Source organism: Enoplosus armatus, chromosome 23, assembly GCF_043641665.1.
Source record: "Enoplosus armatus isolate fEnoArm2 chromosome 23, fEnoArm2.hap1, whole genome shotgun sequence".
Taxonomy (NCBI): Eukaryota; Metazoa; Chordata; class Actinopteri; order Centrarchiformes; family Enoplosidae; genus Enoplosus; species Enoplosus armatus.
In genome coordinates this window covers 1,345,909-1,370,982 of record NC_092202.1, presented here as the reverse complement: position 1 = coordinate 1,370,982, position 25,074 = coordinate 1,345,909, and the positions used below count along the sequence as shown (strand labels likewise).

Below are 25,074 nucleotides of genomic sequence, written 5' to 3'. Positions count from 1 at the left end.
ATTCCTACAGCGTCTGAACCCCAAACTAACACAACTACCCAGACGTCAACAACATCCATTCCTACAGCGTCTGAACCCCAAACTAACACAACTACCCAGACATCAACAACAACCATTCCTACAACTATTAAACCCCAAACTAACTCAACTACCCAGACGTCAACGACATCCATTCCTACAGCGTCTGAACCCCAAACTAACTCAAGTACCCAGACATCAACAACAACCATTCCTACAGCGTCTGAACCCCAAACTAACTCAACCAATCAGACTTCAGTGACAATCATTCCCAAAACTTCTGACGCCCAAACCAACATAACAGCTAAGCACCTCAACATTGCCACTTATAGCCCTCCGTCTTCTTCAGCTCCTTCTTCAGCCTCTTACTTATTATGTCCATACATATTTTGTATATTGTTTTGCTGACACCTGATTCACAGCTGGCAGTACAATAATATTGGATGATGCCAATGTCCAGAGCCAGTATAAGAATGCATTTCCGTCTCATAACAGTCGTCAGAAGTGACCCTTAATGAAAATGTAACCTTGAAGACGAGTACCAATACAACAACGTAAAAAATACTTTGAAAACGTCTCCTGTGACTGATATGTTATTTTACAGTATATGACTGAATATTATTAGATTGTTTACACTGATGCATTGACGTGTAACCATCATTTTACCGCTGGTTTTTTACTACTTTAGGAAGCAGTCGGCAGGTAGAACTTCTTCTGTGGAAGTTATGTTTATATATGTTTGTTAGATAAGAGGTCTTAGTTTAATAGTTTGTGATTTCATTGAATAAGTGAATTAATAGTAATTTGTTAAAAGACAGCTAATAACCATTTGATTAAATTCATGTTGATGTAAGAAAGTAAGCTTTTGTGAAGCTTTCTGTAGCTTTAAGATGGAAATAACATCCTGGATGTCTCAAACACCGACACCTCCAGACACAAGTGGTAGTTTGGTCATTTCCTTTGTTGCATGCGGAACTTGCAACAAAGGAAATGACTGAAACTTACTGCACTACTGTATTTCCGGTCTATTTTATTTAATTTTATGTATTTTATTCAATCTAATTTTTAAAATCTTAATTGATTTTTATTCTGTTTTTTTTATTGCTTATTGTTTTTGAATGTCATTCTAATAGTCTCTGTGTTTGAAGTTCTGATAAAACAAATCTGGCAAGAAGCCACAACTGCAAAATATGTAACATGTGTTGTATTTCATAAGATTATCATGTAACTACCACTGTCAAATAAATGAGGTGGAGTAACAAGTATAAAGCAGCATTAAATGGAAATAAAGTACCTCAAAATCCACCACTGCTGTTATTAACACTTCTGCTATTGTCTTTATTAATACTACAATAAATTATAATTATAACAGGAGATAAATTAATGATGATAATGATCTTCAGTCAAAACTAGTAAGAAATTTAAACTTTTGCAAATATATCATCCAGAGTTTCATTAGCTACATCACCGTTAATCACCAAGTGCAACAGATTAATAATAATGACCATTAACGGTGTTGTCTTGGGCACTGGTTCTGTGTGTGTGTGTGTGTGTGTGTGTGTCAGTAGTATCCGATGCAGAGCTGTGTTTGTGTGCGTGCAGCCGTGCATGAACAGCTCTGCTAATGTGGAAGGGGAGGCGAGACGTCATGGATCAGAGGTGAAAACACACACACACACGCGTGCACACACACACACACACACACACACACACACACACACACACACACACACACACACACACACACACAGAGGCTGTAGTCAGAAGTCAGCAGGACAGTAGACAGAGCAGCTGTACGTTGAACAGTACTGGTTGTAGTACTTTGGCAGTAAAAGGTGGAGTAGTATTGCAGTTATAACAGTTGTTGCGTGGTGCTGGGTGTCATATTAATAGCCCTAATAACGGTAACAGTATTATTAACAGTAACAACAGAAGTTTGTTTGCAGGAAGAGAAGTCAGTGATTCTACATGACTCCATCCGAGGTAAGACAACATCCTTCTACTTCTGTCAGGTTTTTCGGAGGATTGATGGCGTTATCAGGGAGATAACAGCAGAGAGAGAGATCACGTAGAACTAGTAAGAATAAAATGGGATGTTTTATTTTGAGCTCCACCTGATGGTCAGAGGAACACATCTGTAGTCATAAAACCATCACTGAAAGTAGAGGTCAAACTGGGGCTGGGTGGTCCTGGTCCTGGACGTCAGACTGTCCAGGTCAGAAACTGAAGAGGATAAATTAAAGGAATAGTTGGACAATTTGGAAAGCTGGGAAACTCTCTGGCGGAGAGTTAGTTGAGATGATTGATATAAGTCTCATGTCTCCACTTCCTGGAAACCCACAACAGTTAAAACCATCTGAGAAGTTCACAGGTGAAAAGTCTCTTTGGTGGAGCTGACAGACATCCGAAACGTGACAAGGAGCCACAACTAGACACTGACCACCAACCCGAGAGGGTCGGGAAGCCCTGCTTTAATCTTTACTCCAGTAAAAGTACTTTCAGCAGGACGATGATCTGATTGGATGATGATGGTTTTTATCATCTCTCTTTTGCTTTCCTCTCTCCCAGTCTTCCTCTCCTCCTCCTCCTCTTGTTTTTCCTCCCCCTTTTCTTCCCTCCTCCCTCGACAGTAAGCTGATCTTTTCTAGCCACAGTAAAGGTCAAAGGTCAGGAGGAATTTGTAACAACAGGAAGTGTGAATGTAACTCATGAATCTTTAATAACACAAGCAAACTGTTCTGGATGATGGATTTATCAGTGTGTGTGTGTGTGTGTGTGTGTGTGTGGATGAATGATTAAGAAGTTCAGTTATTGAAGAAATTGATTTATTATTGATAAGATTATGGAAGCCAATAATGACAGCTAATTGCATTATTGATTAGGCCCGATAATGCAGCTGCTGTGGTTCCACAACACTATTATGAGATTATGTAGGTCTGACACACACACACACACACACACACACACACACACACACACACACACACTTTTCCATCCCTCTCGTCTTCATAATTTTTTCCTGTCTTTGTGTACGGGTGAATGTGTTCCTGTATTAATATTTTATTGATATTAAACTGTTTTAATAAACCTTTACACTTCCTGTCCAGATGTCGTGGCGTTCGTCTTTCCGCTGCTCAAAGTTTCGCCACGTTTTCGGGAAGCCGTGCACGAAGGAGCACAGCTACGACGGGGTGCCAATCACACGCAGCGTCCACGACAACCACTACTGCTCAGCCAATCCCTGCTTCATCGCCGTGGTGACCGAGTGCGCCGGGGGCGGGTCCTTCTTAGTCCTGCCCATCCATCATGTGTGTAGTCCAGTGTCATCAAATTCAAGTCAATGAGCTCTTCCTGTTGTAAACAAACATAGTGCTCCATTGTTTCATCACATGATGAAAGAATACATTATGTTTTTGCTGCGACTGTACTACAAGAGGAAATGACTGCCGCTCTCTCGCTCTCAGACTGGCCGGGTGGACCCTCAGCACCCGAGGGTGTGCGGTCACAGTGGGAGGGTCCTGGAGGTCAAGTGGAACCCGTTTGATGATCACTGCATCGCCTCGTGCTCAGAGGATTGCACTGTAAGCGCTGTCCCACTCGTAGACAATCCTATCTTTGAGTTTTAGACGTTGGGTGTGAGGACATTTTGTCTTACGGCTGTAGGTGGGTTCAGAGGTGTATTGTGTCAATGAGGGTCCTCACAAGTATAGTACACACAACCCAGTATGTGTGTGTGTGTGTGTGCAGGTGAAGATCTGGGACATCCCGGTCTGCGGCGTCCAACAAAACCTCACCAAGGCCAGGAAGACTCTGATTGGTCACTCCAGGAGGGTGGGGCTCATTGAGTGGCATCCGACAGCTGAGAACCTGCTGCTGAGCTCCGCCTACGACTACAAGGTCAGGAACCTCATTGGTCAGTGGCAGTCAGAGACAGGGGACAGATTTCACTGCTGTTAAGCCCAGAGGTTTTAGCTACCGGGGTCACTACGAACTCCAAAACATACCGCTAGATGTAACCGCTAGACAATGTTTTTGCTAATTTAGCTTTCATTGGGTTCAAATAGCACTAATTCTGCTTAATACTAAGATACTGCCAGACATACTGCAGGTGTATAGCTCACCTGGTGGAACAGCCTTGTCTTTTTCTGTCTTTTTGCCGCAGGTCCTCCTCTGGGATGTGTCCCAGGTAGGTGCGGTGCTCAGGTACCCGGTCCGGGTGGTTCTGATGCCCATCTACAACCCCTACCCGTCCGATACGCTGCTGCTGTCTGTCAGCTTCAACAGCGATGGCAGCCGGCTGGCGGTCACCTCCAAAGACAGACGGGTTCGAGTCCTGGACCCGCGGACAGGAAAGATTCTACAGGTGCGTTGTTGAAGTGTTCATTTTGTCTGATTGTTTGAAGACAGAAAACAACATTTTAAATAATGTGAGTAATGTTCCTGCAGGTGTCCAGCAGTAAGTCCCACAGGGCCAACAAGGTTTTATACATCGGAGGGCTGAAGATGCTTCTGTCCACCGGCAGCTCACCGTGGAACCACAGACAGATCGTCCTCTGGGACCCTGTAAGACACACACATCAAACGGAGTGACTGATTGAGTGATCGATCTGTTCACTCTGACAGAGGATTCATTGAGATGCTTTACGTTCCATTACGTCATTAAACAAATACACACCTCTACAGAGTTCTGGACAAAAACAAACGTTGGTTAGTTGCTCACTGGTCAGTTCAAAGCCTTCATACCATGTTCCGGAAATCTAGAGTCTGTGTGTTTGTGTGCAGGACGACTTATCTGAGCCTCTGTATGAAGAGGATTTGGACGGATCTGCAGGAGTCCTCTTCCCGTTCTACGACCCAGACACACACATGCTCTACTTGGCTGGAAAGGTCATACAACACACACACACACACACATGTACATCTTAAACTTTGGTTGTTGATGCACTCAAATATTTGTCTTCTCAGGAAAGTTTAACCAATCGAAAGTAAATATACTAACTGCTAACTAATCCTTAAATACCATGATCAGCATTACAGAGAACCAACATTCAGGAGTTCAAGGGTCACCATAAGTGCTGCGATGCATTTGTGTGCTTTAGGGTGACGGGAACATCCGGTACTACGAGCTGAGCACTGAGAAACCTTACATCAGCTTCCTGACGGAGTTCAGGTCCCTGCTGCCACAGAAAGGACTCGGTGAGATTAGTTTAGTGTCTCGATGCTTCATAATTGTTTCAGCCCAACTTTAGCTGTAGCTGTACTTATTTTGGTAAAAGATCAACTTAGCTAGCTGCACAAACACTTATTTAAAGAAACACCAGACTAGTTGTACCAACATCTGTTTTAGAAAAACACCAACTCAGCTAGTTGTACCTACATTAGCAAAAGGCTAACTATAGCTAGCCATACCCTTATTTTAGAAAGACCAAGTTAGTCAGCTGTTCAAATTGTTGTTTTAAAAGAAAAAGACTTTTAGGCTTCACAAAGTTTCCCAAAGCTGACCAACCCCAATATCTTTTGACCTTTGACCTCACTTCAGGGGTGATGCCAAAGCGCGGCCTGGACGTGAGCGCCTGCGAGGTTTTCCGATTTTACCGTCTCATCGCCATCAAAGACCTGGTGGAACCACTGTCAATGATCGTACCACGAAAAGAGGTCAGGGTGACACGTTTACTGAAGATCAAGACAGGAAAAAAACGTACCCAGAAAGAAAGAAAGTGAAGTTACAGTGTTTTCCTCTTTCCTTCCAGTCAGGTATTTTCCAAGAGGATCTGTACCCAATGACAGCTGGAAACCAGGCGGCCATGACGGCTCAGGAGTGGCTGTTGGGGATCAACAGAGGTCAGTAATGCAGATACACACCTCTAGCTTCTCTCAGTGATCCACCATAACCACCTGTCTCTTACATATCTCCACCAGACCCGGTGCTGATGTCCCTGAAGCCTGGGACTCACGTAGCCAACCCTTACCCAGAAAGCCCTGCTGAGAAGGGGCTAATGAGGCAGCTGAGCTCCCTGAGGTTCCAGATGGGTCCGGCTGATGGTGCAGTGACCGGGGCAGACTGGGACTTCATGGAAGAGGTAGAACGTATGTCTGGGTACCACGGCTTGAATCATGTGAAGCCCTGGAAACTAAAACAGTGGGCAGCTGAGTTACAGCGGGCTAATTGTTAAGATTACAGCAGGTTCGGCACACTGGAGAGCCTACGACAGTGAGGTCATATATATTATATATAGTGACAATATTATTGCAAAGCAGGACATTTCAAAAACACCATTTATATATTTCAGTGTTCGGCCAATCTACTGCTGTCCAACCGAAGTGTAAAATACAGGCGGCGTCCAGCGCTCAAGGTAGCACTGCTGAAGGGTTCGGCGTCCTCCAGTGAATGAAACAATCGCTCACGGTGGCACGAAGCAACTGTCTTTGTGTTTCCACTCCTTCATGTCGCCACACAGTGCATCATCGCCGATAAGACGCTGGTGTTTTCTTATTTACAGTAAACCAAGTGTGGCTCAAAGTTCTGTCCAGCCCTGTTTTGTTGCTGTTGTATAAACCAGCTGACCATCTCTCTCTCTCGAGGCCTTCCTTGAGGAGCAGCTGGCCTACCAGGACGCCAAATACCCCAGGGAGGTGAGCGACCTGTCGGGGTGGCAGCCGGACGAGACCCAGATCCCGCTGTGGACGTACTGCTGCACTCCACACTGCTGCGAACCTGCAGAGAGACCTCCACCTACAACCGAGAGCGAGGTAAGACGTGTGCAGGGGAGCGCTGAGTGAGTTTCTCTTCTTGCTGCCAAGAAACTCACTTCACTTTTCTTCATTTCAGCTCCTGCAAGCATTTTACAGACAGCAGGAGGAGATCAGAGACCTGAGAGAGCGACTTAATCACAAAGACGTTAGTGTTCAAACAGCCAACGTGGTACATTATCTCTCTAAAAACACCGTTTGGACCAATCAGGATCTCAATACCGTCTAATTATTAGCAGTTGGTTAAATATCTGCACAGCTATAACCTTGTGATGTCAGTAATGGTGTAAGCTGATATGAGTGTTGTTTCTGTTGTGCAGGTGAGGATCGCTCAGCTGGAGCTGGAGGCCAAAAACACCAGAAACACCATGAGGGCGACCTTCTGACTCAGCCAATCAGCTCTCACGCTGCCGTTTTAACTCTGAACTAATCGAACTACTCAAACGTTTACAACCAATAAAAGAAACGCCGCTGACATCTCGACGTGGTGTTTTAGCTGGTTTTGGTGCAATTCTGAGCGTCATTTCATTAACTTGTGTTTGAACCAGGACAGATAGACCAGGAGCTCAGAGGGAACCAGGACAGATAGACCAGGAGCTCAGAGCGAACCAGGACAGATAGACCTTCACTCTGTGAAGCTGAGAGGAGCTGCAGACTCAGCTGATGATTCTCTGCAGGTTCATCACTACCAGAGACACCTTTCACATTAAATATGTATCAGATTATAATGTTATTACATATTGAACAGTTGAACCTGTCTCAAGATACAGAAAGAGCTGCCAAAACAAACCAAACAAGCAGTTTAAGCTTTAAAGTCAACAAAGTCAACACAGCTTAATGAATTAACAGCTTACATACTTACTTCTGGAACTCTGGACGTCCACAAGTGTCTCTAAAGCTCTTTCCCTGTGAGGCACATCTGTCTTATTCTTAACGTTTTTTATCCCCGTCTTTCGAGGGATGATGTCGGTCCTCCTCTTTAGAAAATCTATAAACTATTGGATGGACCAACAGGAAATACGATACATTCATTGTTCCTAGAGGATGAGCTGTAATAACTTCTGAAGTGTTTGAGTTAAAAATCCAGATTTTCATGTTTTTAAATAAAGTTTGCTTTAAAGAACTGTGACCAAGATGTGATGGAAGAAGATCTTTCTCAAGTAAAAGTGACAATTCAACAGCGTAGAAATACTCTGTAACAAGTCAAAGTCCTGCATTCACAATTTTACTTAAGTGAAAGTGCAAAAAAAGGTAGAATGTCCTGTCAGAATAATATAACTTCACTGTAATTATTGATGCATCAATGACTTTCACTTTAGTGTCGCAGCTGGGACGAGTGGAGCTCATTTTAACTACTTTACAAACTGCTGTGTAGCTTAATCTTTATTAACATACTCATTAGTTAATTATATTTCATACGAATCTGAATTTGCAACGCTGTCAAATAAGTGAAGCCGAGTCTGAACTTGTTAGTGCTCTCTGGTGGAGAAACTACGCAACTGCATCACTGTTTCTAAATTATCAGAAACTTCTTGATAGTTGTCAAAACACTTAAGCTAACGGCATTACTTATTACTTCTGCAGGTACTATAGGTCATAAACTTGTCTTCTACAACTCCAGCTGGAAATAACCTTTAAAGGGGAGACAAAAGGCCAGAGAGGAGACGCCAGGAGCAAAATGTTAAGATTTTATTTACAAAGTCCTTTTTGTGTGTTTTTTTTTGTTTGTTTTTCCTTTAACTTACAGAAAGTAAAAAAAAAAAGAAAAGAAAACACAACCTCGACTAGTCAGTGTAAGTGTGAAGGATCAACTGGATCTCTCTACGGAGCAGGAAGAGAAATGACGAGAGGCAGAGAGAGAGAGTGTGTCCCCAGACAACCATACAAAATTAAACAAAAACAATTTCTCTGAAAAAATATTTCTTTTAAAAAGCTCTGTTGGCAAAAAAGAGAGAACACAGTTTGCCCTGAGCGCGCTCGGCCTGGGGGGGTGGAGGAGGTTTTTGGGAGGGATGTTCACTACGTTTGACTGTCCGTTGATGACATCACAGCGCCTGTCGGGAGCGCGGTGATGACATCATAGCTGCTGGTTCAGTCCCAGAGTGGTGATGTCACACAGGGGGCGTTGGGGAGGAAAAGGGGGGAAACAAAGGGAGGATGTTCGGTGTCTTTTAAATCCCAAAGTGCCGTTTACCTCCCATGAGCCTTTGCTGCGCCTCCTCCCACAGACGCGACCCAAAGTTCGTTTTATTCTCTCGGAAAAACTAGTTAAGCTTTGTTTCACGTGTTTACGACGTCGTGCGTCGACAAATTATTATTATTAATTATTTTGACAGTTTATATCAGCGACTTTTCTCGAGAACGTTTGTGATCTCAAACAATAACAACTGAGAAAAAGGATCTTTATCAACGTCTTCTGTCCAAAGTGGACAAAACCTCCCCGCTGCGACGCTTCGATTTCGAGCTTCTTACGACTCGGGATGCTTATTGTTAACGGAGAAGGAATTTTAGAGTTAAAATTGTCCAAAAATTCCCATCATGTTCTGTTTATAAACATAAAGATGTAATTAATCCCCCGCTGACTGTCTGACTGAGAACCAACCAAAATCAATAACCAACTCAGTTTAAGTGGCTTTTGTGAAATGAAATTTTGAGTTTATTTCTCTGAAAAAACGAAAGGGGTTCTGTTAAGGTCAGAGGCACTTCATGCTGCTCAATGTTCCTCCTTATTTTCTAATGAATGAGCGACGAGGTGCTGCTGAAACCATCACACTGACAGAATATTTATGGACAATAATCAAGTCTTTTCCAAACAAAACAAATCCAAAGACTCTCTGGTTCCAGCTTCCAAAATGTGAAGATTTCTTCTGTTGTTTGTCATATATGAAAGTTAACTGATTATCTTTGGGGGGTTTTGTCGGTTTGTTGGACAAAACAAAAACGTCAACGAGCATTTTTCACAATTTATAGACAAAACGATTCATCGAGACATTAATCTGCAGATTAATCGATAATGAGTTCACTAAAATGTGCCGCCACGAACACACAGATGCCAGAAAGTAAATTCTATCAACAAACGTGAATCCAGTGTTTTTATGTTTGTTCGTCAGCGGGAGCGAACGGAATATTCAGGATAATATTCTGGTGATAATCTGAATGAACATTTGCAAGAGGAGAAGAAAAATAATATAACGTGAGAATTTGGGTGTTTTTATAAATGAACGGAAGGTGTTTCAGTGGGAGGAGCCCAGTTTCAGAAATGGAACGCAGCCCAGGAATCGACAGAATGGGGGGAGCGAGCATTGGGCGGGGGGGATGGGGAGAGGTCATGTGGGGGGAGGGGAGGGTGTGAAGGGGGGGGGGGTCACCGGGCGAGAGGTCAGAGGGGTTTGAGGGGTCTCCCTGGGTCCTTAATCATCATCTTCATCATCCTCATCTTCAGGGTCCCTCTTCCTCTTCTCTCCTTTGGCCGGAGACGAGTCTTCATCTGCAGAGGAGGAGGAGGAGGGGGTTCAACAACAACAACAACAACAACAACACGACTGGGTCCATTGTTTCTCCACCATTTGTAATTATTACATCATCCTGGGAATAAACCGTGACGTCACCAAGACAACCAGGATTTCTCACCATGAATTAAGTTTGATCAATTTGTCCAATTTGTTAAATCAATTATTTAAATATTTGATCAATTCCTCTTGAACGTACACAATGTTTGAGGAGGAAACATCTTCCTGTTAAAGAGCTCGAGTTCACGCAGGAGAAGTCAAATAAAATGCTGACAAAGAGGATCGTGCCACACTGTTACTGACCATCATCCTCCTCATCCTCCTCATCCTCGTCATCGTCCTCACTGTCCACGTCTCCGTTCACCTCTCCGTCCTACAGAGAGAGAAGCTGGTTGTTGAATGTTTACACGGATGAGTACATTGTGATGTACAGTGGACCTGCAGAGTCACGGAGAAACTCATCCACATGAAATATCAGACTACTACTGACGGGCCGGCGAGCTAATTCCTAACATGTTAGCTGTCCATGAGCATGCTAGCGCTAATCAGGCACAACAACACCCAGAGCCTCTTTCAGTTTTCTCTGTACTGGCCTGTTTACCCCCCCAGCTGCTCCCCCACTCTGCTCTGAGCTAGCTCGAATGCTAACAGGACAATAATAATTTCACAGTTTGTTCCAACTTTATCTTGTTTTCCATCTTATGTTTTGGATTTTATTTACCATTATTATCTCTTTTTATTGTAAAGCACAAATAAAGTACAAATAAATGATTCTAATAATAAAACACCGGCTCTGACTAGACGGCTTGCTATTGATCAATGTTAAAAAGTGTGAAAGGTGTTAAAGTTCAACTCAACACAAACAGATTTCGCTGATTTAAGCTGGTGTGACGGACACTTCTGTATATCCAGACTCACCTCGTCGTCACCACTGTCATCATCATCGTCATCATCTTCAGCCACTACGTCCTCCTCATCCTCCTCCTCCTCTTCCTCAAAGTCCTCCGACTCTCCCTCTGGAACACAGAAACAGGGACAACGTGCACCAGGTTCAGTGAAGAGCTGAGGAGTGACTCGGTTTCTTCTTCCGGCCTTGTTGACACTGAACTCTCACCTTCTTCATCCTCATCCTCGACTCCGTCTCCCTCTCCGTCAGAGTCGGAGGCCTCGCAGTCATCGATGTCGTAGCCGTCCAGGTAGGTGAGCTGGGGGAGGAGCTTGAAGATGGACTCCCTGTAGTCGGCCAGGTTGGTCACCTCGCAGTTAAACAGGTCGAGACTCTTCAGCTGGGGCAACTTTTTCTGGTGGGACAAAGAGACGCGATTACACACTCAGTTATCAGGTAACGCTGCTGCTAACAGTCGAGTTTCCATCCGAATTTAGAGCAAATTAGAACAGAACTTTCCAGAAAATCAACAAAAGAAAATGTGAATTGATGCAAAAATAGGAAATAGTTCCTCACAGTTTTGGAAGGAAATATATCTCAACACATTGAATGTCTGAACATCATGAAAGACTTTTCCGTTTGATCTCTTCGACCCTCTTTAATGTAAAATCGTGGCGACTGTGTCAGACCAGTCCGACCACTGGCTGCGCAGAAGAACGAGATATTTAGTTACTTGGTGAAAGAGTTTTTATTGACCCACCAGCGGCTCCAAGGTGCTGATGTCTTTGAACTTATTCCCACTGAGGTTGAGGTGCGTTAGGTTCACCAGCCGCTCTGCCAGGACCTCCAGACCGCCTGATATCCTGTTGTCACTTAACTCCAACTGCAGAGGAGAGAAAAGTATTTCTTTTATTTACTTTGGGATCAAACAATAAGAAAATCAAGTGACGGGAAATAACACAAGACTAATCTTAATAAGAGTTTGTGTAGCCACGTGTCCCACTTCTGACCCCCCAGGGATCAATAAAGTATTTCTGATGACACATAAATATTAGCTTGAGGTTTATTACATATATTGCTTTTACCTCCAGTCTGGGTGCGTTTGGTTCGCTCACCTTTTTGAGTTTGTCCAGTTTGGGGATGTCTGCTACGCTGGTCAGGCCGACGTTGATGAGGCTGAGCAGCTCCAGATTCGAGAACTCTCCTGTGATTCCTTCGATCTTCCCCTCGCCGGAGCGACAGTTATCCAGAACCAGCTCCTGGACCTGAAGGGAGGTGGAGTTAGTCCAGCTTGGGTCAAAGGTGGGCCAAGCAGGGTTTGAAATGAATCCACTATAATCTGTTAATGTATGGTTACCTCATTCAGACACTAACATCTGATATATTAAGTTAAACACATTCTTTACCAAACAGGCTCTTGACTGGCTGCCTGCAACTGTCAGAGACTTGGGAACATTTTTAAAACCAAATACAACTGATACCCTCTTCATTTTTTGATTTTAAGCTACATTTGGGCACAGACAGGACTCCTACACACAGATATGTTCCAGAGTGACTGGTTGAGGTGTCAGTATCACTAATATAACCCCTGCGGGCGCCGCCACTTGGCGTTAAAGACAAAAATGAGTGTTCTCAATATGCCAGGTGACGGCGGGTGAAAACCACAGCCATACTGTAGTAGTGCAAAATCGCAGTATTTCACACTTTACCCTCAAACGTTTACTAGAAGGGCTCTTCTGGGTAGTGACTGAACTGTGCCAAGTAGTAAAAGCTGGCACTAACATTGTAGTCTCAATTACTTATCCTTGAAATCAGCCCTTAATTTAATTATAACTGTCACTTTTAGATGCTATTTTAATTAGATTATTTGAGGTCTTGTGCAGCTATTGGACAAACTTTAACATAGTGGATTTTGGCTTCTGTTATCAAATGAAAAACAAATTACTTCTCACAGTACAGAAGTATTCTGAGTTGTATTCATGTATGTATCAGAAACATTTCAGCCATTATTCAGCCTTACTTAGGACCGGGATATAACTGGGTCATAAGGTCATTAAACAAAGTACACCACAGAGGAGGAGTTATAGACTGTGGTCTAAGTGTAAAGGACCCTGTACCGTTTCCTATTGGAACGGATCCCAGCCGAGGCTCTGTTTATAAACTCCTAACACATGTGACGCTGCTAAGTTAGCTCGGCTGCTAGCTCCCTGTTAACCGTTACTAATTTATTCCAACTCACGACCTCCCGAATGAGCCCGACGGGAACCGACACGGTTTATAATGTTTTTTGGGGAGTAATTCGGGCGACTACAACAAAACAAGCGCACACGAAGTAGCCACTTTAGCAAGCTAGCGTTAGCACGCCGCTGGCTACGCGCCCTTAGCACGTTATGAACACGGGCTCCGACTAATCTCTGGGGAGGTGATAATATCAACAACGTCAATGAGTTTTAAAATGTATAAACTGGATGTTGTGACGCTAAATGGAGATGAGTTTGTGGTTTAAGAATAATATGTAACGATTTTATCAGCATTGCAGCGTGTAAACCGAAAAACAATGACGCATTTCCTGCTTTAACGTTGCACGAGTATTAAACGATATAAGCAATATCGTGACGAGTCATTTTTGCTGCTAACATTATCGTTGTTGACTATTAATTTGATGAATATTTAACTACAATGGATATTGAAATTCGTCGGCAGTACAAAATGAAGTACCTTGTGTGTTTCAAGTATATACCGGCTTATGCAATGCAGTCATAAACCGTGTTATAACTTCGAAATAATAGATTTCCAGACATTAGCCATACCCGGGACACACGGATGTGTATTTTAATACTCGAGCAGGAGGCGCATGAAAGTTTTGTTTCACACATATCATTAGTAACTGACAGTTTAACAACGTGCAATACAATTTTGACTTAAATAAGTGAGCCAAGTGTGAACGTAAAACTGAAAACAAGGCGGTAACGCCAGGGATAAAACTTAGGACCTCTGGTAGTGAAGTAAACATTTAAAGGGTACTTAATTAAATCGTATCCCAGAGTTTATATCAAGTTGAGGCTTAGCTTTAAAGAGTGAATATACATTTTGCCACTTTTCGGGACCTGCAGACACCCTGCCATGTGCTCGCCTCCCCTCCGGCCGGTCAAGTTTACACCGCAGCGTCTCCGATAAACAAGACAACAAACCGGGCTACTCACTTCTGTCGGCGACCGGTGCCTCAGTTCTAAGGAGACCCTCTTCTTCATGTCCATTTTCCTCTGGTTTTGGCCTGAGTTGGGGTCTCTGCGATGCGAAAAACTTGTTTCTCCTCGATCCTCTCTTCAGTATCAACACGCGGGACCAGTGTGAAGTTAGCTAGAGTAAAAACGTAAGACTTCCGGGTAAGACTTCCAAAATAAAACTGTCACACTCACAGCGGAAATGCAAATGAGACATTTTCGAAACGTAGGGTATGTATTTGCATCTGCAATTTGACGCATTATTCAATATATAAGATCGCCTATATGTTTCAAAACTCATTCCTGTTCATACGTAGTCAAAGATAGTGGACGTTGTATGCATGGTGGCGTTTGACACAGTTATTTTGAAGGCAAACGATTTTACTTCCGGTACTTCTCTATCTTTGTCTGTCGGACTTGATACAGGGTCGCGAACGAGTGAGACGTTCCCGTGGCGTGCGTGAAAAGTGGGTCAAGCAGTTTGCTGCTTTCAAATGCCCTCAGAATTTTGACTGTCACAGCGCACATTGACGATCCATCAAATGAATAAAACCAATTAGGATCAGCAGCACAATACAATATGTTTCATTGAATAGAGAGTGAGAATATATACAGTTATCACAAACATGTTTTAAAGCTGGGGTCCTTAATTATTGGATCATCATTGGGAATGGATGTTGATTTTTGTTTTGTATTTAAATTTAAGATGTCATCTGTCTACTTGCTTTGCGTACCAAGGTGGTGAATGAATGGTGTGTATACAACAAATGTTGGTAAATACATGAAACTTGTATTTTTAAGCAACTGCAAATTCCTCCTCTTCACTCTTCCAGTCCAGTACGCTTCATTTTAAATAAAAACAATGAGAAACAGTAAGGAAAATACGCATTTCATTGGGTATATTTCTTTAAAAAATTCTAACAAAAACAAATCGCGCGAAAAGGGAGGGAGCTATAAAGTTCGAGTTTTGTAGTAGCACGTGAAAGCATCAGGTGTTGATTTGTAAAAGGAGGGAAAGCAGCAAGGAAGGAAACACGTCTCCACAGCGCCACCGGCGGCCATTTTGGCTCATTACACACACACACACACACACACACACACACACACACAAAAACAGTTGACGGCTGCGTTCAATGACTGTCGGAACATTTTCTCCAACCGTTTGCAAAAACAGAAAACAGCTACTTTTCCCAATGAAAAGGAGTCTATAGTTACCTTTTATATTTATAATTATTTATAATATGTCAATTAGAATTACATTGGAAGTACCGTAGTAATTACATTAATGATGTCATAGCAATTACAGTATCAACAGTGGATGTGAAGAGTGATTCACACTAGTTTTATTGCTGGTTGTTGATGCAGTTCCACTTTTGTACGGCCAGGGGTGCTGTAGCTCTGTTTCCTGTCTATCAGTCAATCATTAGTCAATCTATTGATCTATGAAGAACAGATTGGAGTCTTGTTGTCCACACTGTGTCATCATAGTGTTAATTCTTTATTGTCATTACATTGTAGATCATCTTCACGACAAGCAGTTATACATACAGTGGTCTTAGATTATATCATCCAATACGAGGAGAGCAACAGTTAGTTAGTATCACAGCTAGGTTTTTCCATTGACCACGCCCCCCCCCCCCCACACCCAAAAATCCCCCCACCCCTCATCTCCCCATCCCCTCCTCTACATCATACATCAATGTATTGACAATCGTCAAATACGCCACAGGTGCCAAACCAATAAATAGGACGCAAGAATAAATAAATAAATAAATAAATAACTAAATTAATACATATAATACATAAATAAATAGCAACAAGGTGTGTATATATTCACATACACACATGTAGCTCACCAGAAGACACCAGGGTCCATGGGCATGGGGGCTATTTTATACAGCCACAAGGCATACAGTGTTATATAACAGCCACAGGTCAGACCAAGGCCACATTATTACCCCCCGAAAATCAGAGTGCAGACTGTAGTTTGTTCTGTAAAGCAAAGTGGCCCTGGGAGCAGAAGTAATCTCTTTGGTGAACCACTTGGGTGGGGCCTAAAAAATCACATGAAATAAATAATTTTATCTCTTAAATGTCCTTAAATTAAAAGAAAATAGTTGTTGTGTTGCTATCCCAGCCAAGAAATAGTCCAGCTCATAATCCCCCGTAAAACCACAACTTGTTGTTTTTAATGTGTTAATGACTGAGCTTTAGAGTCGCTGTTTTAGAGCTCTTCCCCCTGTATCCAGTCTTTATGCTAAGCTAAGTTAGCTGGCTGCTGGCTGTAACATCATATTTACTGTACAGACATGACATGGCATCAATCTTCTCATCTAACACTCAGCAAGAAAGCAAATAAGCGTAAAATATTGAACTATTCTTTCAACCATTTAATTCATTCTTTTACCATTGGACAGAGACAGGCTAGCGGTTTCCTCCTGTTTCCAGTGTTTATGCTAAGCTAAGCTAACTGGCTGCTGGTGCTAGTTTCATATTAAACACACAGATATTAGTGTGGTATCAATGTTCTCATCCAACTCTCAGCAAGAAGGTGAATAAGCGTATTTAACCTAAATGTTGAAGAGGCAACAGTAAATGAGGGATTATGTTTACTAATTGGTTATTAATGTAAAATGACTCATTTAATTGAGCTAAACTCCATAATCCCTGACTGATTATCTTCAGGTTGATTCCATTTAACAATCAAAGGAACTCAAAGGCTTTTCTTTGAACTACAAAGAACACAAGCTTCTTAATTTAGCCAAACCAGAGAGAATATTTCTACTTTCAGAGCTGCTGTGTCTCTGAGGAGCGACTGGAGGACTGAAGCTTCAGTCTGCAGGTAACGTGGCCGAGGTCTGACTCTCATTGAGGTGAAACGGGATAATGGAGTGTAACACTGTACAAGTCCCTCATTGAGGTTAGAATACACGTCGCCATAGAGGGCAAATCAGCACAAAAGAAAACACAAAAAAATAAGAAAAGAGCAACAATTCTGACAAGGTGGAAAATAAATAAAAACATTCAAGAAAATTCAAAAAAGTCTTAAAGCACTTTGTAATTTGAAGAGGAGTGCTATACAAATATAGCGTAACCAAGTCAAAAGATAAAAACAATAAATATATGAGTATCAGTTAACATAGGCTCGCTGCAGCGCAAGAAAAAGCCAGCAGGACAAATATCTCCCTTTTTTCTTTTTCTTTTTTTTTTTTTTGGAAATCCATCTCAAACGGCCGTAAAGACGTAAAGCGGAACAGTTGCATGCAGCTCACAGACTTTCCACAGGCGGACTCAGAAAACCAGGTTTCAGACTCAGAACACAAAGAAAAACACAGAACACAGATGTGCTCCAAACCCCCATCTTTTACCACAACCTGTAACAGAATAAGAGACACTGGTTTTACTTTGTGATTGTATTGTTGCTGTCACATATGTGCTTTGGCAATGGAAGAGATGTCTCAGCTCTAAAGCTCTGTAGATAGATGAGATAGATAAAATAGATTTGACCGTTCCACAGTTCTCCTTCAGAGCCGCCTCTTCCTCTTATTGAAACATTACAGTTTATTGTTAGATCATTTATTGCCTTGGTATTCTCTGTTTATTGACTGTTGATAGTTTATATTGAATCTCTGGTTAAGAATGCTGTTTTTTATTTTTCCTTGTTATTACTACAGTAGTACATAACACCATTATAGCTCTCATGAGGAACTCGTAAACGTTCCCATCCTCCGACCAAATATCTTATAAAATATTTTTTCTCTTCTGCAAACCTGGTTAATTATTACTTTATTACTTTTGTCAGCTGACCTGCAGGGTGCGACCCATTTTACGGCCCTGAACCATAGCTTAAGAAACACAAACAATGCACCTGGGACAAATGCCTCACTTGTCATTTTTTTGACAGTTGTAATGGAATAGTGTTCAGAATACATTTTCAGAATATGAAAATTGAAGCATCTGTTTTTAAACTTGTACTATGAAGTTTTCTGCTCGACACTGCATCACCAAAACACAAGTGCGGGAATGTGAAGCGAAAGGCTAGCTGGTTAGCCACATCTGGCCCATTAGCATTAGCCATGCTAGCACAGATTCCTGCCGATGTTTGACGACGTGATAAATAATCCCTGGATAGAAAAACCCTAAACTTTGTAATTTAATATTCATTCAATTTCTATTTGAATTTCAAAAATGGAGAACAATAATTCTGTCATGGTGACGGACTGTAGCTTCCTGTGTGGCCTGGGTCCAGTACTGGGTCCAGCACAGGCTCTGTATGCGATCTTTGACACTCTTCAGTTTTTTATGTACAAAGGAGTCGATTTAAACCCAGCACCATACTGAATCCTGACCAGTCATTAATACAATAGTACATTTTAAGTTTTGTTTGAACAAACCAACAAAACATAAAACTGAAGAACACATTTGAACAGCTCTCTTGACATTTCTAGAACATTTCCATTGCTGCTAGTGTTGACTCGAGTGGAGTCATCTGTCTAATTGAACCTCTGTCAACTTGTCTTGTAGCTAAGCGCCAAAGCTTCGTGCTTCACTCTGTAGCTGTGAGACGAAAATCATTCTGATGTTACAAAATGTTCTGCTGCTGTCGAAGGCAAAACCCCATAACTTTGGTTTGACCAATGTTTTGACATGAACTGATGGTTCCTTTAAAATGTAGATTTGTCACTATCTGTTTAATTTAACATCACTGATAAATAGTTGGATTATTAAAGAGCCTTTAACAATAAATAACACGAGGTCATTGTCAGAGTAGACTCCTTAATACTGCCTTATAAAGAACACTGCTCAAACATACGCACACAGGTGCACAGGACTAGCACCGCTAATAGTTCCCACCAATACTGAGTGCTTACTGACCTAACAGGAACTGTTTGGAACATTCAAATGTGATGTTAGCTGAAGGGTTCTCAATCCTGTGTGAGTTCTTCAATGTGTTGAGGGTTCTAGAATGTTCTGATAATGCCGGAATACTTGAGAACACTCCAGATCGTTTACTCTGAACGTTTCTTAAATGTAATGGGGTGTTTCAGAACGTTCACATCTTGGCAGCATCAAGGTTCTATAATGTTCCCGAGGCTCAAGTTACGGTTACTGTAACACAGAGGTTGAAGAATTTCCCCAAGACTCTAGAAGTGTCAGTAGATCAGATGATGTTCTGAGAGATAATAATGTTGCCGAGATTCTAGAATGTTTTGAAAGATTCTAAGAGACCTCGAGAACGTTCTGAGTTCTAGAATGTTCAGTGGAGTTATTGAAGGGAACTGGGAAAACCATATAATGTCTTAATGTAGTGTATTATGTTGCCTTGAGGACACACTGAGCCTTTGTAAGTGTAACTGAAGTCTCACATGCAGAAGCCACAAGTAAGACGAATCAACAAGCATCTACTCCACACGGTACTCACAAAACACTGTGACTGGGTAACTTAGAGCAGTACACAGAGAAAGAAACTGCATCTTTTCCTTTATTCATACTGTAATAAGCCATTACTTCACCAACCTGGTGAAAAGGTCTGTTCAATACAACTGGTCTGTGCTGGTTGAGTTAGCATATCGCTGCCGTCGGGGAAGTCATGTCACGCTTTCCTTTTCATCGCTGTGTTGAAGGAGTTTCCCGACCCTTTAAAACCTTTAAAACCTGCTCAAATTCCCATTATAAGATAAATGGATTTCAAAACAAGTGGCCGAGTATTCTCCTCTTCGTTCTGGACAAATCTACTACTACTGCAGATACGGCTTTATTCCCAAGATGCACTCCCCAAAACTAGATTTCACTGACTGTCTTATCAGTCAAACTTTTCATTTGGCTGGTTCATGCAAACAGCCGCTCAGCTGAGATGCGATGCAGACTGTGAGAAAGGCAGAGTATCTTACAAGAGGACGAGATATAGTCAAACAAAAAACAGAAAGGTCTGGGTCATGGGTTAGAGGTCTGTATACGGTATGGAGTCATGCTTAAAGGCAGTGCTAGCCAAGGAGGGAGGGAAGGAGGGAAGAAAGAAAGAAAGAAAGAAAGAAAGAAAGACAGAAAGTGCTGAGAAATCCAGGGCTGAAGAAAAGCACAGGAAGGCAAGTTAAGGTAGAAAAGACAGAGAGAGACAGCAAGAAACGTAAAGAGAGAAGAAGAAGAAAAGCTGTCAGGCAGTTTAACTGACGAGCAGGAATTTGTGCTGGCTTGATCATAATAGAGATCGAACAGGTTGAAACGCACATACAGACACATACATGCACGTACATATACACCGAGCCTTATTCACGAGTCTCCACAGCCTCATTGGTATCCGGCGCTGCCCGGCGGAGCGCTGTGCTGTAAAAGGTCACCATCTCTTCGTCTTCTCGTCTCTTTCCATCCCTCTCTTCTGCATCTCTCACGCTAAAATCCTCCATCCTAATCCTCCTCTAATCGCTGTCCTACTGCCTCGTCTCATCCACCCAGTCTCCGTCTCTGTTGCAGTCATTTCAGTCCATTTTGTGAAAGCAGAATCGCACAGAAGCACAGAAGAAGAAGAAGTAGAAGGAAGGCGTGGTTTGTTGTTTTACGCAAATACAGGCTGTTTTCGGGGTGTCTGGATTGGTTGGAGGGAAGGGTCAGGTCATTGGCGGGACCTAATGCGGGAGCGGCACCAGGATATCCACGTAGTTGATGGGGAAGAAGCCCGACTGGCCGTTGATCATGCCCTCGTACCAGTTGTCGTCGATCTGGTTGGTCAGGGTGATGATGTCGCCCTCTTTGAAGCCCAGCTCGCCTTCGTTCTCTGGTTCGAAGTCGTAGAGCGCTCGGCAACAGGGCTGGTCCATGGGGGCTGCGAGGGGACGGAAACAAAAAGGACGCTTTAGTCAGAATTGGAGAATGGTACGACCTCTAGTGGCCATTTCTGAACTTCTAACTGAGCCTTTTCTGAGTCGGATCCTGGCCTGCAGAGCAGATATTAAACCACTGCAGAGACAAGACAAATGTCTTTGTTCCAGCACTCATTTGCCACACTACACTTCCACCCTCTACCTGGTGATCTTCCGGGCGATTTGGCAGAGTGTATCCCCCCGTTGTGGCTCTCGCTGGGGGGCAGTAGCTCCAGGGCCATTCTGGGTTTAGGAGCGTACTCCTTCCTCGGTTTACTGGACACTTCTTTTATCCTGGATGAAGGCCAGACACAGTTAGAAGAGGTTTGTCTTACCACATCGATCTATTTTAATTGGTTTATTTTCATCACAGTCAGGCACAGAGATCAATACCTGTCCTCCATCTTGCTGGAGAGCTGTTGGAGGATTTCGGCAGCACGGCTGTGGTATTCCAACTGAGCTTGAACCAACGCTGCCAGCTGGCTCACCTGCTCTATCTGCAACACACACACACACACACACACACACACACACACACACCTAAGTTTCTTTCTCTGCCATCCCTGTTCTGGACCCATGCTGGGCCGGAGTCTGGCTTGGCCCAGCACGGCACAGCATTGCTGCTCTTTGTTTTTCCACTGCAGTTTTGAACACACTCTGCATGTGTAACTATAGCAACCGAAGAGCCACGTCAGCATCAACAATAGACTTGGATATGTGATTATGTTTTTACTTCAAAGTTGTATTTTTATCCTGACATCCACGTCAGCTGTTGTTTTTGATAATTGGGGTTTAAAAATGATCTTTCTGCGGTTTCACTTTTTCATATTAGAGCTGCAACGACTGGTTGATTAACTATTTTGATAATCGAGTAATCATTTCAGTAATTTTCAAGCCAGAATGTCAAGAATTTCCTGCTTTTCTTCATCTTACATTTGATTCATGTCTTTGATGACATCACCTTCGGCTCTAGGAAACTGTAATTTCCATTTCTTCTGTTTTCTCATGTTGCACAGACCAAACAATGAAGTGGCAGATTAATCTTGTCCTTACGTCGCTCTCCAGCAGGTTAAACATGCTCTGCTCTGCGATCTCTTTGCTCTCGTCGAACTTCTCCAGCGCCTGTTTGATTTCATCGTCCTGGACTTTCCCCTGTCGCTTCTTCTTGTAGTCAAAGTCCAGACGGCGGCCCTCCATCTTCTTCAAATGGTGCTGCAGCGGAGAGAAAAAGCAGTTAGCTCCACACCATCCGTAACGATGGCAATCAGGTGACCAAAACCTTTCAACTGAGAACCAGTAACAGGTGTTTTATCCACCTGTATCTCTTTGAGGTCTTTGTCGTGGAGGTTCTGCAGCGGGTCGATGAAGTTCTGTTTGACCTCCATGTCCAGAGCGTCCTTCACCTCCCCGAGCTCCTTCATCGCCTCACTGGCATCGATCAGCGCTAAACCTGGGAGGAAGGGATGAAGAATGGGGCAGAGTAAACGAACGGGTTCGAGAGGGTCAGGTGTCCTCTTCTAGTGTTTTTGTACTTCAATGCTGACTCAAAAGTCTCACAGAAAGAACTGTTTAAACGTCTGAAAACACAGCTTGACTTTGGTTGCGCCTGATTTGAGTTGAATAAGCAGCCTTCTAGTGAACGCCAAGGATCTGTTGTTTTTAGAGTTCTTTACTGACTAGTTCATGTGTGTTTGCAGTTGAATAGATGTTTTGTGCCCATCACTGCTGGAATCCAGACTTCGTGTCCACAAGTTAGCTGACTAGCATAACAAGCTCAAATACATATAAAAGTATTAATGGTGATGATATTTGGCTTTGCAGATATCATCGTAGCACCACAATATGTGTCCACTCACCGAAGCAGGACTCCTCCCCTAACTCCCGTCCAAACTTCAACATGGCGTCTCCCAGGACGGTCTCAGCCTGCGGGTAACCCGGTCCTTTGTCCTGCCCCCTGATCTTCGACATGGTGTTGATCATACTCAGCTTGGCTCTGGATGCTGCAGGGCGGCAAGGGTCACATTATGAGTGACTGATAACGTTGCAGGCGGCATGTTGTGGCAGTTTAACTGTGTGTTTTATACCTGGATTAGGTTGTAGGTATTCTGTAGTTTTGGTCATGATGTCCAACACTGCTCTGCTGGTGATGTCCACCTTCTGCAGAGGAACACACATCAGGAAGATTGAGAGAGATAAAATGAAAAGGATTTACTCAGACTCAGAAGAGAACAGTTCAACATTTTGGGAAATACATTTATTTGCTTTCTGGCTGAGAGTTAGATGAGAAGATTGATGCCTGTCCGTTAAATATGAAGCTACAGCCAGAGCCGGTTAGCTTAGCTTAGCATAAAGACTGGAAACAAGGGGAGACAGCTAGCCTGGCTCTGTCAAATGATGACAAAATCCACCTCTAAAGTTCACAAACAGTCTTGTTTGTTTAATGTGTACAAAACCAAAGTGTAAAAGAATTCTCCGTTGTGTCTTTACCGTTACAATCTTTATGCTAAGCTAACTGGCTGCTGCCTGTTTATATTATTATCTCATATAACTCTCACTTATTGGCTGAAAGTAAAAAGTAGCTACCCTCACATCCAAAACCTCAACACTTCCTGCTGCTGCTTCACAGTAAAAGCCATCATCAGTTCTCTTCACTGTGAAGCAGTTTCAGCTTTAAAGCCCCTAAAAACGTGGCTTCAACAACAAGTATTCATAAGTAAATAAGCAAAAATCAAAGTTAAAAAACATCTTTAAGGTATATTATTAGGCTTCATCAGGACTGTGTGTTAATGGTTTGATCAGGTTTGATCAGGTTTGACCCACCGACTGTCATCAGATTCTCATTCAAACATTGCTCCACCCTGATTGGTGCACAGAACTACGTGACATCATTGTTTTCCAACTGAGCCCCGCCCACTCCAAACCAGGGAAAACAAGAAAAACTAAAATCTTTCACGTGAAGTAACTAATACATAAATATTATGTTGATGTAGGACTCCGTCGCTCAGAGTAAGAAGCTGATGGAGAAAATATGTTTTCAGGGTCTTTAAGACTTCAATAAAAATATTCTCATTTTCTTTAACAGAAATGTGACGGTGGTGTAGAAAGTGGACTAAACCAAGCATGTAACATGTAGTCACTTAATATGTACTGCAGTGGTTTCATTTCCATTAGGTTTATTAGATATTTACCTTTTCCATTTCTTTGAAGTCGTCATCGAGCTTGGTTCCTTCTGCACCTCCAACCTTCTCACTGACTTTCTGTAAAAGGAAACCCAAAGAAAGAGAGAATTAGGATGTCCTGTTCTGAAGGACTTCTATGTCTTAAACCCTCCCTGAGAGAAGAAAGACCGGACTGCTTTCAAAGTCCTGATGGGGAGATGAAAGTGAGAGTGGAGAGAGCTGCTGGAGGGCAGGAGAAGAAAAGAAGGTACATGAAATAAGAAACGTAGGAAAAAGAGACAGACGTCAGGAAGACATGGTAGAAACTGATACAGTTATAATCCAACATTAGAGGACGCTGAAAACAAGACTGCTCTGACCTTTAATTCCTCAGTATTACTGTTCATGTCATTAAAGTATCTTAAAGTGAGTCAATAACACTTTATTCAGGCAGCGAACGAGCAGATTTTATTCTCCGACAGATCCCTCTACAATAAAACCTCCTTCATCGAGGGCCAAGTGTCTCCCTGCAGACCAGCTTTCATGTTTTCCACATTCAGAGCCGATGAAGACGAGTTCAGAGGCAGCACGCCGCCTGAATCTGCACGCGGTGTCTCGATGAACCGTAACGTGGATTTATTGTATTTCATGAATATGAAGGTGTTAAGAGTT

At 42.7% G+C, this 25,074-nt stretch overlaps 4 protein-coding genes across 13 annotated transcripts in view; 1 reads left to right on the top strand and 3 right to left on the bottom strand.

Moving 5' to 3' along the window:
• The window catches only part of LOC139305975 (butyrophilin-like protein 2), a 281,201-nt gene that overhangs the window by 198,602 nt on the left and 57,525 nt on the right, over positions 1-25,074 (bottom strand). The gene's annotated exons all lie outside the window — the stretch shown is intronic.
• Positions 1,987-7,154, top strand: coro2ab (coronin 2Ab). The gene is made up of 14 exons (XM_070929676.1): positions 1,987-2,001; positions 3,126-3,326; positions 3,483-3,599; positions 3,766-3,915; positions 4,181-4,381; positions 4,465-4,581; positions 4,801-4,905; positions 5,118-5,214; positions 5,558-5,673; positions 5,769-5,859; positions 5,938-6,098; positions 6,601-6,768; positions 6,848-6,916; positions 7,089-7,154. Exons 1-14 carry the CDS (start codon positions 1,987-1,989, stop codon positions 7,152-7,154), a joined length of 1,674 nt encoding a protein of 557 aa, XP_070785777.1.
• LOC139305622 (acidic leucine-rich nuclear phosphoprotein 32 family member B-like) lies at positions 8,440-14,499 on the bottom strand. Of its 10 annotated transcripts, none has more exons than XM_070929533.1 (8): positions 14,367-14,499; positions 12,279-12,428; positions 11,924-12,046; positions 11,381-11,578; positions 11,207-11,285; positions 10,891-10,904; positions 10,581-10,650; positions 8,440-10,255 (listed from the first exon to the last, which is right to left on the bottom strand). In XM_070929533.1, exons 1-8 carry the CDS (start codon positions 14,418-14,420, stop codon positions 10,179-10,181), a joined length of 765 nt encoding a protein of 254 aa, XP_070785634.1. In that variant the 5' UTR covers positions 14,421-14,499; the 3' UTR covers positions 8,440-10,178. The 10 variants fall into 10 exon arrangements, with proteins under 10 accessions (XP_070785634.1, XP_070785632.1, XP_070785627.1 ...); XM_070929531.1 differs by lacking the exon at positions 10,891-10,904 and adding an exon at positions 10,837-10,847 and having other exon boundaries at positions 10,581-10,641; positions 11,192-11,293; positions 11,386-11,578; XM_070929526.1 differs by lacking the exon at positions 10,891-10,904 and having other exon boundaries at positions 11,196-11,291.
• LOC139305747 (endophilin-A1-like) lies at positions 21,011-24,495 on the bottom strand. The gene is made up of 8 exons (XM_070929690.1): positions 24,433-24,495; positions 23,329-23,401; positions 23,101-23,244; positions 22,561-22,694; positions 22,298-22,456; positions 21,638-21,741; positions 21,408-21,538; positions 21,011-21,207 (listed from the first exon to the last, which is right to left on the bottom strand). Exons 1-8 carry the CDS (start codon positions 24,439-24,441, stop codon positions 21,011-21,013), a joined length of 951 nt encoding a protein of 316 aa, XP_070785791.1. The 5' UTR covers positions 24,442-24,495.

Bases quoted from the DNA above. Each gene is read 5' to 3' on its own strand.
- LOC139305622 (XM_070929531.1), bottom strand. From the start codon at position 14,420: ATGGACATGAAGAAGAGGGTCTCCTTAGAACTGAGGCACCGGTCGCCG. The intron at 11,294-11,385 runs GTTCAGTGTCAA...TCTGTGTTCCAG, and splicing joins TGAGGATGAAGAAGGTGAGA to AGGGAGAGTCGGAGGACTTT. The intron at 10,256-10,580 runs GTCAGTAACAGT...CCTCCTCTGCAG, and splicing joins GGAGGATGAGGAGGATGATG to ATGAAGACTCGTCTCCGGCC.
- LOC139305747 (XM_070929690.1), bottom strand. The intron at 23,245-23,328 runs GTATAAAACACA...GCCGCCCTGCAG, and splicing joins ATACCTACAACCTAATCCAG to CATCCAGAGCCAAGCTGAGT. The intron at 22,457-22,560 runs GTGGATAAAACA...TCTCCGCTGCAG, and splicing joins AAGACCTCAAAGAGATACAG to CACCATTTGAAGAAGATGGA.
- coro2ab (XM_070929676.1), top strand. The intron at 5,674-5,768 runs GTCAGGGTGACA...CTTTCCTTCCAG, and splicing joins TGATCGTACCACGAAAAGAG to TCAGGTATTTTCCAAGAGGA. The intron at 6,769-6,847 runs GTAAGACGTGTG...TCTTCATTTCAG, and splicing joins CACCTACAACCGAGAGCGAG to CTCCTGCAAGCATTTTACAG.